Below are 16,529 nucleotides of genomic sequence, written 5' to 3' on the forward strand. Positions count from 1 at the left end.
CGCCCCCTTTTTAAAGCTGGAAACAAACAGAAATTGTTCCTTAACCCTTGTGCGAACAGTCACAGAACGCTTCTGCAGAGCAATGGGAAACTACTGGGCTGTGCCCTAACAGGTACATCCAGATTTCTAAAGGAAGTAACAAACGGCCAAGAAAACCAGAAGAAATGCTCAGGACTGATTCAAGCAGCCATACAGGAATACGCTTCGTTCAGTCACAGTATTGGTCTTTAACAAACTTGAGAAACTAATGCTTCACATTGACGTTTTTTAATAGACCCTGCATCTCAGTGGTGACTACAGAGAGCCATGAGCATTGCGAACGAGACAGCAGGCACTGATTTCGTCCTGCTGGGCTTCTTCCCGGAGCTCAGGCACATCACGGCCGTGGTCACCCTCATCCTCCTGGTCTATGTGGCCGTCCTCACAGGCAACATTCTCCTCATCCTGCTCATCTGGCTGGACGCCCGGCTGCACACACCCATGTACTTCCTGCTCAGCCAGCTGTCCCTCATGGACCTGTCCTTGACCTCCAGCATCATCCCCAAGATGGCCACCAACTTCTTCTCAGGCCGGCGGGACATCTCGTTCGTGGCCTGTGGGACCCAGATCTTTTTCTCCCTGACCGTGGCCATCGCAGAATGCATCCTCATCACTCTCATGTGCTTTGACCGCTACGTGGCCATCTGTGAGCCCCTCCGGTACCCCACCATCATTAGTCCCAGGGTTTGTTTGCAGATGGCTGCTGTGTCATGGACTGGGGGGGCACTCACTTCGCTGGGCCACACGGCTTTCACCCTACACTTCCACATCTGCAGCCCCAGGGAGATCCCCCACTTCTTCTGTGAGGTCATGGCTGTCCTCAGAATTGTCTGCGAGGACATCTCGGTCTATGAGAAGGCAGTGGTAGTGACCAGCATCCTCGTTCTCCTGCTGCCCCTGCTTCTCATCCTGTCTTCCTACGTTCTCATCTTCCTGGCTGTCCTGAGGATGAACTCCTCTGAAGGCAGGAGCAAAGCTCTGGCCACCTGCTCCTCCCACCTCTGTGTGGTGAGTCTCTATTTCGGCCCAGGTATGTTCATCTACATGAGACCCGGCTCTGCCAAGACCCCAGAGCTGAATCAGGGACTCTTTCTGTTTGGAACGGTCCTGACTCCTCTCCTGAACCCCCTTGCCTACAGTTTCAGGAACAAGGATGTTTTCGCTGCATTAAAAAAGTTGATTGGGAAGTGTGTGTGCTACACTAAGAGCTGTAAGTCCATTGTCTGCTGAAAGAAAACACACACAGCAGCAAACACTTCAGTTAAACAAGAACATCTGTGAGGCCCTGGAACTGTCAATTAACTTAACCGGCTGCACCTTCTTCTGTTCACCTGCAGAAAGTCTGTGTAAACTCATGTCTCCCTCCACATTGGGAGCACTGTCCAGTAGTCTTAGGTGATGAGGAAGAGGGACTTGCCTGGCAGTCCTCCCAGTTGTTCCCATGTGATAGCCACATGTTCCTGAACCCCTGGCCGGCACATGTTGCCTCCGTGAGGAAGAGGCCAGGCAGTGCCTGCGCCCTCAGAGTTCAGCACGCTGGCCAGGGCCCAGATGATGCCACGGAGCATGCCCAGATGGCTGCTGTGTCATGGACTGTGTCATGGACCAGAACAGCAATACTGTGAGCAACCTCACCCCCCAGAGTGCCGCTCCCTTCTCTGAACCTTCAGTCTGTGTCTGTTTCCAAACAGTGGCCTATTGACCAAGGACTTCTTCAGACTAGCTTAGCAAAATACTTATCAGTCATGAAGCTTCCTGGTCCCTCTCAAATGTCTCAAATGCTCTTCGCTCAGCTGCACGCGTCACTTGTGGTCCAAACAGTGGCTCTCCCCTCAGCTGCTCACTTGTGGCTTTGGCTGAAACCCCAGTTCCATGCTAGTCTCTGTTCTACAGAATTAGGATCTGTGATTGGGGTGCGGGAACCTCATGGAAACACGTCAGGGCTTTCACGTGAATCAACGAATGGGAGCCACTGATAGTGTGCTGACCAAGGACTTGTTCAGACTAGCTTAGCAACATAACTGTCAGTCATGAAGCTTCCTGGTCCCACTCACACGTCACTGCAGGATGAGCTAGGGTGGTTAACAAGCGTTGCTGTTTTCAAAAATGGTGCAGAATAAACTTTTCTCTACATTTGTGACAGTTTTGAGCACATGAAATGGAATAGGTATGGTCATAAAAAAGGAAAAAAAATCATCAAGATTTATTTAAAATATGAAATATTTAAAGATTTGTAATAGCATATAATGTTAAAGCAGAATGTATTTCAGATGGTTCAAAAATGTTGATATAGTCTGTATATGTTGAAGAAATTAAATATTACAAAAAGAAGGAATATTTAGACAAATTGCGTGCGGTTTTCATGAGTAAATGAAGCAACAGAAAGAAAACTATATCTTTAGTGAATATAAAATATTTAAAAGGAATATTTAACTTTTAATATCTTCCCTTCTAATATATCAGTCACTCGGAGATTTTATTATGGAAATGCAAAAATTCGGTTTTAGGGAGTTAAAAACATATTCTAATTGGGAAATAAAATGCATATGCATCTATAACATACAACATTTTTTGAAATATATATAATTTTAGAACAGCTACATCAAGACAGTTGACATGCATTATAACATACAACATTTTTTGAAATATATATAATTTTAGAACAGCTACATCAAGACAGTTGACATGCATTTTCTCATATCAATTATTTTTCTAGTAATTTTCTAGAATACAATGTGTTCACTGACTATAGTTATCACAATGCATAATAGATACCTCAAAGTGACTTCTCCTACTTAATGGACATGTTCCACCCGTTGTCTAATATCCCCTAACTTCCTACTGCCTCCGGCTGCCGCCATTCTCCCTCCACTCCTGTGAGTTCTTTTGGTCTCACAGATGTCTGAGACCACGTGGTGTTTGCATCTGTGTGAACTGCCTTGTGTCACTTGACACAACTATATTCATCCATGCTGTCACATGCAGTAGGTCTTTTTTCCTTGATAGGCCTGTATCATTTTTCACTCTGTGTGTGTCCTTTTAATTAAAAGCATATGTATTTCACATACTGGATCGAATATGGGCGTGTAGACACCACTTTGACATACTGATCCCATGCCCCTCAGACACATGCCCACAGTGGAACTGCTGGGTCACAAGTCAGTTCTGCTTTCTAATGCCTTGAGGAACCTCCAAACCATTTCCCACAATGGCTTTACCAATTCACACTCTATTAACAGTGAGCAAGGTTCCTTCTTCTACATCCTGTCCAACACTTGTTAAATTTCGCCTTTGAAAAACGATAGGGCCCAGCGCCATGGCCTAGTTGCTAAAGTCCTCGCCTTGAACGTTCCAGGATCCCATATGGGCACCGGTTCTAATCCCAGCAGCTCCACTTCCCATCCAGCTCTCTGCTTGTGGCCTGGGAAAGCAGTCGAGGACGGCCCAAAGCCTTGGGACCCTGCACCCGCATGGAAGACCTGGAAGAGGTTCCTGGTTCCCAGCTTCGGATTAGCACAGCACTGGCTGTTGTGGTCACTTGGGGAGTGAATTATCGGATGGAAGATCTTTCTCTCTGTCTCTCCTCCTCTCTGTATATCTGACTTTGTAATAAAAATAAATCTTTAAAAAAACAATAGATATAAGGTGATACCACATCATGGATTCAATGTTTGTTTCTATGACAACTAACAACCTTGAGTACTTGTGCTTAGTCATTTGCCCATCTTTTGAGAAATGTCCATACAGAACCATTATTTTTTTGCTAAGCCTTGAGTGATCTGAATTCCTACATATTTTGGTTGTTGATTCCACATTAGTTGCGTGGCTACAAATATTTCCTCATTGTCTAGCTTGCCTCTGCACCCACAGGTTGTCAGTACTGCGTGTCACGTTTACAGATCTTCGCACACTGACCCGCGCTGCCACAGTGACTCTCATCTGATCATGCTCAACGATCCCTCTGATGCTCTGCTGAATTTGGTGGGCTAAAATTTCATTAAAGATATTTGTAAAATATTGGCCTGTGGCTTTTTTCCTTTTTTCTTGGTCGAGGCAATGTTACCCTTATGAAACGAGTATGAAAGTGCCCTTCATTTGGGGGGAAGATGTTGCATAGATTAGCATTAATTTCTCTTTAAATGTTGCATAGAATTCAGCAACAAAGTACAGGTTTTCCCTTTATGAGAAGCATTCTGCAGATTCAGTGCGCTTCCCACCTCAGGAGTCTTTTAGTGTTCAATATTTCTTCAGGACTCAGTCAAGTGGGTTGCATGTGTCTAGGAATCCATCCGTTTCTACGGCTGCCCAGGCCTTCAGGCACAAGCTTTTCACAGTAATCCCCCTGAGTCTCGGCCTGTCTGCTGTTTACAGCGGTCTCTCCTCATCACTGTCTGATTCTATGTTTATGAGTCTTTTGCCTTAGTGTAGCAAAAGCTTGACTGACTGCTCTTTTCCGGTGTTTAAAATTTAAAGAATTTGACACAAAGTGTCAAACTACAGCAACAATATTTAAAAATAGCCCCTTGCAATTTTTAGGAAAATGAGTTATATTTTGGGACTCTGATTCAATGAGGCACCCTGAGAACCTCCCCTGAAACTGCCATTTTACTGGAAAGTAAAAATGAACTCTTAGCTTCTCGGGTCACTTGGGGGATGCTACCAGGGGCTGTACAGGACTAGGGCACTCCACGGGGGGCCGTGGAAAGGGGCGTCTGCATGGCAGGAGACCTAAGGGAGCAGTGAGTAAGCAAAAAATTCTATCAAAGAGATTTGCCAAGAGACAGGTTTTTTTTTTTGACACACATATTTAAATCTGAAAACTTTTGTAAATAGTTGTGTTTCACACATATGCCACAGAATCACCCCCTCAGCTCCGGGCAGCCCCCCTCGGTTACCCCCTCAGCCCTCCTCGGTTACCCCCTCAGCCCTCCTCGGTCACCCCCTCAGCCCTCCTCGCTCACCCCCTCAGCCCTCCTCGCTCACCCCCTCAGCTCTGCGCAATCCTCCCCGGTCACCCCCTCAGCCCTCCTCGGTCAGCCCCTCAGCTCCGGGCAGCCCCCTCGGTTACCCCCTCAGCCCTCCTCGCTCACCCCCTCAGCTCTGGGCAGCCCTCCCCGGTCACCCCCTCAGCCCTCCCCGGTCACCCCCTCAGCCCTCCTCGGTCACTCCCTCAGCTCTCCTCGGTCCCCCCCTCCGCCCTCCTCGGTCACTCCCTCAGCTCTCCTCGGTCACCCCCTCAGCCCTCCCCGGTCACCCCCTCAGCCCTCCTCGGTCACCCCCTCAGCCCTCCTCGGTCACCCCCTCAGCTCTGCAATCCTCCCCGGTCACCCCCTCAGCCCTCCCCGGTCACTCCCTCAGCCCTCCTCGGTCACCCCCTCAGCTCCGGGCAGCCCTCCTCACTTACTCCACTGTTCCCCAGTGAGGTGCTCAGCTTGTACTTGGATCCATATCAGGTTATGACCCCCAGTGGCCAGAAGGGCATCTTTTCACAAAATTACTATGCTTTCAAGGGGAAAGAGTTCAGCTTGGAAATTTCAGCACAATTGAATTCTGAGGCAGCGTGTGATGCTGTCTGAGGGGGATCATGAGGGGAGAGCTGGGGAGTGAAGGCGAGTGGCAAAGAGGGAAGGGGCGTGGGGAGGGGAGGTGTGCAGTACCCACCACGGGCAGACACCATCCAAGCACCTGCTCCCATTAACCTGCTGCTCATCCTGAGAAGCATACTGTCACTTTCTCCACTTCATCACAAGAGGCAGTCAGCCCAGGACCATCTGTTGGTTGGATACAAGGTGCAGCAGGACCCCTCCCCACCTTCCCACCCTTGCTGTCCGCCATGGCCACTGCTATGCTCTCCTGTGTTAGGACTGGTGGGAAACACCTGGAGCAGCATACACACACACACACACATACACACACACACACACACACACACACACACACACACTTGGAAAAATCACAAAAAAAGAAAGAAAGGAAAAAGAAAGCTAAAGCTGTACACTGGACATGCAAGCAGCACACCCAACACCTCCAAGCGAGGGATGGAGTGACACCTCATGTGTGTCAGGGGAGAAAGGGACAGGCTGCACCAAGCTCAGCCCTCTGAGCCAAAGGACCCGAGATGTGGTTGGGGGGAGTGGGACCTACAGAGGCAGAGGGTGGGCCTCCCATGGAGCAGGCAGACACCTCCATGCCCATGAACAGCTCCAGGCGGGGGCCTATGGGTAGGGTACACAGAGTCAGGGCAGGGCACGAGCAGGCTCTCAGCGGCCTGCGAACAAGACAGGCAGGCCTGACAAGTGGGAATGTGGATGGGAGAATACCACAGGCACCCCCAAAAAACACAGATCCTGGGGTTTGCCAATCCCCTCCAGGAAAGCCAGAATGCTGAGAGGTTCCACTGGCAGAAAGCTGACAGTCACACTGCTTCTTTAATTAGAGTCCGTAGTCCTTCAACCTGCTCTGTGATCACACAGAAACATAGACACACGCACACACACCTCCAGGTGCTGGACCTGAATGCTGCTCTGCGGTGGTGCTCACCTCCCTGAGGTCATGGCCATGTGTCCAGGTGACAGGCATGGACCTAACACACTGTGACAGACTGCTCACCTCCCTGAGGTCATGGCCACGTGTCGAGGTGAGACAGGGGTGGGCCTAACACACTGTGATAGACTGCTCACTTCCCTGAGGTCCTGGCCATGTGTCCAGGTGACAGGCGTGGACCTAACACACTGTGACAGACTGCTCACCTCCCTGAGGTCCTGGCCATGTGTCCAGGTGACAGGCGTGGACCTAACACACTGTGATAGACTGCACAGACAGATGTGTCCAGCAGACACACAAATGACATACCATGTGTGAGACATGGTGCTCAGAACCTTCCCCTGCTTCTGCGTCCACAGATCAGGTCACTCACACTGGACATCACTGGACAACCAGCTCATCCTGTGGCTCTCCTGCTTCTGTAGGATCATGCTGGAGTCAGATGTTTAATCAGATGCTGCTGGGCCTTCCTGAAAGGTTGTGCCAGGCCCACCCACCACACCTATGACACAGCATGAACATTGAGCAGCACAGAGCTATGATATACACAGGTAACCTGTGAAAGCCTTACACAGACAGAGCCCATGCACATGTGTGTGACCTGTGAAAGCCTTACACGGACAGAGCCCATGGCACATGTGTGTGACCTGTGAGAGTCTTACATGGACAGAGCCCATGGCACATGTGTGTGGCCTGTGAAAGCCTTACACGGACAGAGCCCATGCACATGTGTGTAACCTGTGAAAGTCTTACACAGACAGAGCCCATGGCACATGTGTGTAACCTGTGAAAGCCTTACATGGACAGAGCCCATGCACATGTGTGTGACCTGTGAAAGCCTTACACGGACAGAGCCCATGGCACATGTGTATGGCCTGTGAAAGTCTTACACGGACAGAGCCCATGGCACATGTGTGTGGCCTGTGAAAGTCTTACACGGACAGAGCCCATGCACATGTGTGTAACCTGTGAAAGTCTTACATGGACAGAGCCCATGCACGTGTGTGTAACCTGTGAAAGCCTTACACGGACAGAGCCCATGGCACATGTGTGTAACCTGTGAAAGTCTTACATGGACAGAGCCCATGGCACATGTGTGTAACCTGTGAAAGCCTTACACGGACAGAGCCCATGCACATGTGTGTGACCTGTGAAAGTCTTACACGGACAGAGCCCATGCACATGTGTGTAACCTGTGAAAGCCTTACATGGACAGAGCCCATGCACGTGTGTGTAACCTGTGAAAGTCTTACACGGACAGAGCCCATGGCACATGTGTGTAACCTGTGAAAGTCTTACACGGACAGAGCCCATGCACATGTGTGTAACCTGTGAAAGCCTTACATGGACAGAGCCCATGCACATGTGTGTAACCTGTGAAAGCCTTACACGGACAGAGCCCATGCACGTGTGTGTAACCTGTGAAAGTCTTACACGGACAGAGCCCATGGCACATGTGTGTGACCTGTGAAAGCCTTACATGAATATACAGCCCATGGCACGTGTGTGTGGCCTGTGAAAGCCTTACATGGACATATAGCTCATGGTACATGCACATCGCCCTAAAAGCCTTACATGGACAATGAAGTGTGGCTGAAATATTTTTAACCTTGGACTCCATGACCATGCACTAACTGCACAGGCAGCTGCCCATGGAGCCCAGGCCACAGACAGCTGATTGATGGTACCAGGGCCTCTGAGTGCCAAGCTGGGGTGAGGGGATAAAACAATCCCTCGCCCATCACAGAGGGCCCTGCCTACAGCACCACTCCTCTTTGGAAAACGACCATGGAGCTTCAGACCTGAGCATACCAAGTCATGTTAATTAAAGTCTGGGGACAAGATGCTGCCAGGACACCCCCTCAGGGCAGCAATTAGCAACGATCTGAGCAGTGCCAGCCCTGACCCGCACCCTCATCCTAAAGCCATCCCTCCTATTCAGATAAGACTTGGCGCACAGACCTGGAGCTGGGAAGGAGCCCCAGCCTTCGTCGGGAGAAGGAGACTGCTGCATGCATCAGCTTGGAGGGCACCGAGGCCAGCACGACTGACCAGGAAGCAGCAGTGCCCACAGCTGCCCTGCCCTGAAGACCCAAAACAGGTGCGGAAGGCAAGGCAGTTCAGAAGGCAATCCCCAAGATAGGAAACCGATCATTGATGCCTTTTGACAACTAATGACTAGTGCAATGTTGATGAGTGCCAGCTCTGAGACAGTCGTGCCCTGGGTGTTAACTCTGATGGGCCAGGCAGGTCATCAGGCAGTGTGCAGAGGCTGGGCAGGTGGCTCACACTTGCGCTCCACATCCTGCAAGCTCCAGGGTTTTCATGAATGGAGGGCTTAGATGAGAACTGACTTCCCATCACTGGGACATACTGTCCTCCCTGGCAGGACAACAGAGGACAGTAGCACATTCAGAGGTCCAGCCCCATCGTCTGCGCACTCCAAAGCCTCAGGCTGAGACCTAACCTTTCCAGATGCTAACTCTGACCCTGGGGGACTCAGGGAGCCCCACTCTCGAGGGTGGACACCAGGACCCAACACAGCCATACGTGGGGCAAGCTGTGCACCCTGCCTACCAGAGCCAGCAGCTAAGAGAAGGCGACGTGACAGCTTGGCTTCCTCAGCTAAGGAAACACTGATGGGCACGGCGTGCCTGGCCCCCTGCTGGTTGGGTCCCAGTGTGAGTTGGCTTTGCACAGTGATGTGAAAACATAAAAACAGAGGCTAGGAAATTATGTTCCAACACAAACCAAAATAGATAAGCAATGCTTAATTTAGGGTCTTTAGGGGAACAAGGGCACTGATGGGTACAACTCCCGTCATGTGGTTATCAGGTCACTAGCCTGTCCCTTAGAGGCCAGAGTACCAGGCCCCCATGACCCCATGCTGGGAGTGTGGGCTGCAGAGCCGTGGAGACAGCTGCCCGTGGCTCAATGTGGCCCTGCTGCTGGAAGACACTTCTGCCACGCCTTCAGGGCTGCTTTAAAGCTGGGTCCAGACCCAACTGACAGCCAGGGAGGGGAGGACTGTGTGGTCAGGCCCACCATAGGGCTGGGGGCCACCCCTCTCCAGTCTGCTGGGTGCCTGGGGCACAGATCACAGCACATGGGGCGTCCCTGAATGACCCAAAGGGTGCCAGACCTCTCTCCATTCCCAGACAGCTGGTAAAGTGCATGTGATGCTTTCTGTTCAACTCAGGGAAGTTCAGAAGAGGGGCAAGAGGCAGGAGGAAGCAGGGGTGCAGGTGAAGATTTCATGATTGTGCTATGCCACAGTAACCCAGGTCACCGGGTTACCGGATGCTGGCACACTGGGGCTCCCTGAAGGAGTTAGAGTCAACAGGGCCCTTGCTGACAACCCCAGGCCCTGCCTCCAAAGATCAGGGTTGGGGTTTGGGAATCTGAGTGTTTCTGGAGTCTTCCTCAGTCCCCCACCCTCCCATGCAAATCTGTGGGACACCCCTCTCTCTGAGGCACAGAACCAACCCGTCCCTATGTGATCCTCGGGAAAACGCAGGGGAATTATCAGGTGGGGCAAACACATGCAGAGTTAGTCCACAGGTGACAATGACCAAAGAAAACAGGGCAGAAAACTCAGCGGATAGAGGTAGATGGGCGAGCAGGAGACAAGGTGGGCGAAGGGCCATGGACAGTCTCGCAGCTGGATCAAGGCCACCGTGGCCCGTGCCTCCCTGTGCCCTGACTCTGCAGCTTGGCAGGCAAACGTCACAGACCCTGCCTTTTCCTTGAGGCTTTTTCCTCAGCCAAGCACTTGACCATCTGGATGTCCAAGGAAATGACTAGGATGTGAGGAGCAGCTTCTGACACTAACAGTAGCTCTGAGCAGCCTGGGCTCGTGAGACCCGCCAGGGAACTGCAGGAGGAAGGAAGAACCAGAGAAGCCAGCTCTGGGTTCCTGAATCGGGAAAATGACCGAGCATTCTGGCACCCCGGCCACACCAGCACACGAGAATCCAGACGTCCTCCACCCGGAGCCTGCCCTTCCTCTGCTCTGGGATTCCTACAGCCCCATCTGTGGGTGCGAATGGCAAACTCACTTGGCTGCCTCCACAGGGTGTGCAGTGGCTGCGGGCAGATGCCAGTTCAACATTTTTGTTCACAAGTTACATGGACCTGCATTTCTGTGGCTCTGACAAGCTGAGCAGACCGCCGCCCTCTACAGCTTGCTTGAGTAGGGCACCTGGCACTAACAGCCAGCAGACAGCCAGAATTCGGGGACCAGGCACCAAATGCCCACAGTGTCCTGGAGCTGTCTCCTTTCCCAGGAATTTCCTTCCCAGCGCAAAGGTGCTGCAGCCACCACTGGTTCCCAGCCTCGAGCAGGGCAGCTCCTGCAATGCCCCTGCGCCCAACTGAGCTGTGTCCCCCTGACCCCCCATTCCCGCTGCTTCAAGGTGTCCCCTACCCGATCCTGGGAATGCCCTCTGTCCAGCAGCGAATCTGCCACTCATCCTTCCAGATGCTGCTGCAAAAAGGCTTCACCAAGAGCCCCTCCCTCGTGCAGCTCTGCGCCACACGCCCTCACGGCAGCCCGGGCAGTGTTCCCTCAAGACCCCTGACGCTGTAGGTGAGCCGCCGCTCACGCCTGAGAGCTTCCAGCCTAGACTGCATTTTGCCAGCGTGGGCATGGGTCCAGCGGACATGCAGAGCGAGAGAATGGCCAAGTGAGTGAGTGAATGAAGCAAAGGTGGAAGAGGAGGAGTTAATTTCCAGATCTGTCAACACACACAAGATGCTGAATTCAGACTGCCATTTACCTAATTGGCCTTAAATATTAGCTAACTCCAACAAAGACTACTTACTGTGAAACTGCTATAATCTTAGATGTGCCCTTTTGGAGAAATATGATATACGTTTTTCTAGCAACAATTTACAATAAAAGAGGATGGTGCTGGAAGCCCGTGGGAAGAGACTTCAGGTCTTCCCTGACCTGTCCGTGGCTGTGACGGCCCCAGTGTGACCCTGGCTCCGCCCACAAGCCTCATTCCCTATTCCTCTACGTAGGTATGCATCACGCTGTGTCCCCAGCCGTCCCAGCGAGGAGGATCTGAGGGCTTCAACCAGGCTTCTGGAGAAGGTATGGTGACACGTGTCTTTATTATTAACAAGCACATGGTTGGTTTGTTGCTTTTTCAATCAGTCAAATTTAGGTAACTTCAGAACAGTTGGTTTTATGAATTCCATGAAACTGAGGATCAAAATAATAACTTCCCAACACTCTAAATCAGAAGGCATGCAAATAAAATCTGACTTTTTCGACCATTACTGAGCACCCGTTTTGTCAAGTCATAGGGCCAGGATATAAGAAAAATAAAAAAGCAGAGTTCATCTTCTGAAAAGATTACAACATGGAGGAAGGGGAGATTTGTACACAAGCACCTGCATCATGAGGTACAGAGCAAGGCAAACACCAAGAAATGAGGAATGAGCAAGGATGGGGTGCGGGAGACATGAGTGCCCCCTGGGAGGGCTGCAGAAGAGGGACCCCCAGAGTGGATCTGGAAGACACGCTCACACTCCAGCAACTAAGCTGCAGCATTTTTCCAATGCCTTCCCCTGCACCTTCCTCACCACCTTCACCTCTCAGGCTTCAACATCACATTTCAACTGCACCTGTGCGTATGAGTGTAGCAGCGAGACCATGGCAGAGTCACCCTGGCCCACTGGCTGCAGAGGTGGACAGCCTGGGGAGCAATCCAGAGCCTGAGGCTCATCCTGCCCTTTCCAAGAGGTGCCTTCCCTGACCCATGAAGCTGCCCGTTTCCAGAACCTGTGATTCCAACTAAGTTAGCACTAACCACAAGGGACAAAGTGGAGCCTAAACATTTCCTTGGGAATCAGCTCGTATCTTGACTGATGCTGGTGGCAGATTCAAAGGACATTCAAGGCAGAGTGACAGAGGATGGGTGGCAGCTGCATCTCTGAGGTCACCTTTCTGATCCAGTTCAGCAGGATAAGGGGTGTTCTCATCCGGACCACAGTGAGGAGAATCCACAGACAGATGGAGATGCTCCGGTGTGGGAGGGAGACAGCAAGCACAGACCCCACTCAGTCCTACAAACACTCTTCTTCCCCCAGGTCACAGCCTCTGTTCTCCTGCAAGACAGTATCCACAGACGGAAGCTCAAAATGACCCCAACTCTCCACCACAACCACCAAGGACTCAGCGTGGGAAGGCAGCATTACTGACAGCTGCATGTGACAAATTCTCATCCAGCAATGGCCTTTTGTTGATAGGCTATTAGGAGGGACTTATGTCCTTACATGGCTACTGTTAATAGTTTACAATCTCAGACACACAAGTTCACCAGGCAATCCACAGAGAAAATGCAGGAGAGTCATGTGTGCTGACACTGAGTCCACGGTGAGGAAAACTGCCATCAAAGTCCTATCTGGAGGGGTCCTGTGAATGAGGGAGGCATATGGGCGGCACGGGGGCAATGCACCATCAGAGGCAACCCAGATGCCTCCCCAGGCTCTCAGGGCTCTGGTGATGGTCAGCCATGGAGGGCCACGTCCCTCCCCGGGTTCTCAGGGCTCTGGTGATGGCCAGCCATGGAGGGCCACATCCCTCCCCGGGTTCTCAGGGCTCTGGTGATGGCCAGCCATGGAGGACCACAATGACACCGTCAGCACTGACTTCGTGCTCCTAGGGCTCTGGTCAGAATTCAGCCACCTCACTGTGCTTATCTGCTTCGTCCTCCTGGTCTACTCTGTGGCCGTCATGGCTAACGTTGTCCTCATTTGCCTCATCTGGCTGGACACTCGGCTCCACGTCCCCATGTACTTCCTGCTCAGCCAGCTGTCCCTCATTGACTTGGCTTTGATTTCAACTTCGGTCCCCAAAATGGTCACAGACTTCTTCTCGGGGAAGAGGACCATCTCGCAGGTAGGCTGTGGGGCCCAGATCTTCTTCAGCTTAACCCTGGGCATTGCCGAGTGCCTCCTGCTCACCTTCATGGCTTTCGACCGCTACGTGGCCATCTGCAGGCCTCTGAGGTACCCCAGCATCGTCAGCCACAAGGCCTGCACTCGCATGGTCATGGGGTCCTGGGTGGGAGGGGCAGTGACGTCTCTGGCTCACACGGCCTATGCCATGCACTTCCCTACCTGCCGTCCCAGGGAGGTGCCCCACTTCCTGTGCGAGGTCATGGCTCTGCTCAAGCTCACCTGTGAGGACATCTCTGCCTATGTGCAGTCAGTGGTAGTCTCCAGCTTCTTGGTGGTCCTCATTCCCTTGAGCCTTATCCTCACCTCCTATGCCCTCATCTTCCTCGCTGTCTTCCGCATGAACTCCCCTGAGGGCAGGAACAAAGCCATGGCCACCTGCTCCTCCCACCTGTGCGTGGTGAGCCTCTACTTTGGTCCTGCAATCCTCGTGTACATGCAGCCCGGCTCTTCCAGGACCCCTAAGTTAAACCAGTCTCTCTTCATGTTCAATGCCATCCTGACCCCAATGCTGAACCCCCTCATCTACAGCCTGAGGAACAAGGATGTGATGGCGGCCGTGAGGAGCACCTGTGGACACCACCTGCCAAAGCTAGCGGGCTCCTTTCCATCGCTCTCCAGGGCCTGGCGGACTTGACAGTTTCTGGGATGAGACCCTTAGCCTCCTAGTTGTGTGTAACCAAAAGTACCCCAGCCACGACTCCAGAAGCAGTTCTTCAGACCCCAGACCTCAACAGCACTGAATGCCAGCTTTGCCCATGGAGGCACATGGCACATGTGCACTCACTGGCCAACAGTCTAGCAGGGAGGAAGACACGAATAATTCTCACAGCACTGGGGACCTGAGTGATAGGGTGGATTCAGATCCTCACAGCACTGGGGACCTGAGTGACAGGGTGGGCTCGGGCCCTCACAGCACTGGGGACCTGAGTGACAGGGTGGGCTCGGGCCCTCACAGCACTGGGGACCTGAGTGACAGGGCGGACTCAAGTCCTCACAGCAGTGGGTTGTTGACTATCTTGGGGTTGCTGGGAAGCGAAGCCTGCCCCCCATCTCACATACCTTCAACTTCCAGAGGAGCTGGGACCAAAAGAGCCTCTCTTTCTCGGTCCCCACAATTCCTCCTGCCCCCACACCTCTAAGTTCATCCCATTAGCTGCTACAAATCCAGCCTCTTTCCTGCAGTCGGGAAAACTGGATGAAATGGTGACTCCTGTCCTTCCCCCACGCCGCCGGGAGGACTGTGTGGGCGCCCATGCCAACACTCGGAACAGAGCACACAGGTGGGACGTGGCGTGCTCCACACGGCAGGAACCCAGGCAGCATGTTCTTCTATTTAGCCCCCTAGACTGGATTCTGAGGGTGCCATGCAATTTCGTGTTGTGGGTGTTGAAAGGCACACCATTTGCTTCCGGCTGCGTGCCTAACAGCTAGTGTTCAAACCAGAGAGGAAAAAATGAGCAACAGCAACTGGAGTACCACGTCACCCTCGCTTCTGCAGCGCAACGGAAGCTGATCATTCTGTCCAAGAAGAACCTGAGTGGTAACATCGCCCCCTCATTTGTAAAATCGCAGCAGCATGTCTGAGGGGACCAGGGTTATTACAGAGCACAGGATGAACTCCCTGGATCACACAGCAGAGGCAGCAGTGCACGTCCACCTCAGGGCACTTGGCTAAGCCAATCCCAAGATCTGCCTTCGGGGGTGGCTGCCAGCCAGCACACCCAGACTCCTGCAAAGAATACAGGGTGAAGTCTTTCTCTCTAACAGCCTGAAGGGGTGGCATGAACATGTGGAAAGTTGGATAAACAAAGCTCCATCCTGGACCAGGAAACAGACACTGAAGAGATGGCTGATGGAGAACTGAGTAGCCCTCCTAAAGGAGAAGGAAGCGAGGGGTACGCAGAGAAACTCTGACGAAAATCAGGAAAACTGCTCAAACAACACGGACTCTGACAAAGAAACAGCTACAGTGCAAAAGAGAGATAGAATCCATTAACTTTGCTGAAAATTCTAATAGCGAGCGACACAGCAGACCTGGCAAGAACACAAGGTCAGTGACGTGTGAAAGGGCTTAATCAGTGGAGCAGAAATACGATGGGTTTAAAAGAGATTAAAGACAGCCTGTGGTAACGTGGGGGCACCCTAAGAAAACCAACACACACACACAATAATAAGAGGAAAATCATGTCAATAAATGCCTTGTTGATAAGGAAGGAAGCCCTCCCATACAAACCTAACTTTATGGAACTAGAAAGAGAATAAATTGTCTATTGTGAAAAGAAATAATAGAATTAGAACAGGCATTGAAATCACATAGAGAATAAAAGGATTTTTAAAAACAAAAATCATGTTCTTTTTGAAAAGAGAAATGCAATGGATAAACCCTTAGCAAAACAAAACAAAAAGTTGGAAGACTCCAATACATATTCAGATTTTCAAAGAAAGCCAAACATCAAACATTACGAACCCTTCTAAAGCAGAGGAGTTTTACGGGGCCAACATCACGACCAGGTAAACACCCGCCACGTCGAAACGCTGACAGCTACGACTAACTGGACCCATCGATCCTTACTAAAATACATCCAACGGAGTTCAACAGCACACGGAGGGGAGTACCGTGACAAGACTGGATTCATCCAAGGATTCATGGATGCCTCCGCACCCTCAAATCAAACACAACCCGATTTCCTCAACGGATGAAGAATAAAAATAAAACCAAAAAGCATTCGGCCAAGCCCAGCACATGTCCTGACTATAGCCGTTAACAAAGCAGGTGCAGAATACGGTGCCTCAGTGCGGTGGGGAATACGGAAAGCACACGGTAGCTCGCCCTCGGTGGGGAAGCTGCCAGCTCCTCCGCTCCGGTGGGAGGCAAGGCCGCCCCTCCTGTGCTGCTTTAACCCTCACAGAGCAAGCACCTGCCCAACAACTCGAAAGAGGAGCAAACGCAAGGCATCCCCAAAGCCCAGGAACAT

The 16,529-nt window shown here is 51.7% G+C and overlaps 2 protein-coding genes across 2 annotated transcripts; both read left to right on the forward strand.

Annotated features, from left to right (window-relative positions):
• The first annotated feature begins 306 nt into the window (after positions 1-306).
• On the forward strand, positions 307-11,170 carry LOC121152621 (olfactory receptor 2L2-like). The gene is made up of 2 exons (XM_040974754.1): positions 307-1,249; positions 10,998-11,170. Exons 1-2 carry the CDS (start codon positions 307-309, stop codon positions 11,168-11,170), a joined length of 1,116 nt encoding a protein of 371 aa, XP_040830688.1.
• Positions 11,171-13,210: 2,040 nt separating this feature from the next.
• On the forward strand, positions 13,211-14,188 carry LOC121152631 (olfactory receptor 2L2-like). The gene has a single exon (XM_040974765.1). It carries the CDS (start codon positions 13,211-13,213, stop codon positions 14,186-14,188), a length of 978 nt encoding a protein of 325 aa, XP_040830699.1.
• The last annotated feature ends 2,341 nt before the right edge of the window (positions 14,189-16,529 follow it).

Source organism: Ochotona curzoniae, unplaced genomic scaffold, assembly GCF_017591425.1.
Source record: "Ochotona curzoniae isolate NIBS_2020 unplaced genomic scaffold, NIBS_Ocur_1.0 contig_1, whole genome shotgun sequence".
NCBI classification, from domain to species: Eukaryota; Metazoa; Chordata; class Mammalia; order Lagomorpha; family Ochotonidae; genus Ochotona; species Ochotona curzoniae.

Excerpts from the sequence above, each read along its gene's own strand:
- LOC121152631 (XM_040974765.1), top strand. The coding sequence starts at position 13,211 with ATGGAGGACCACAATGACACCGTCAGCACTGACTTCGTGCTCCTAGGG.
- LOC121152621 (XM_040974754.1), top strand. The coding sequence starts at position 307 with ATGAGCATTGCGAACGAGACAGCAGGCACTGATTTCGTCCTGCTGGGC. Across the intron at positions 1,250-10,997 it reads TGTGTGCTACACTAAGAGCT|GTGTCCCCTACCCGATCCTG; the intron begins GTAAGTCCATTG and ends CGCTGCTTCAAG.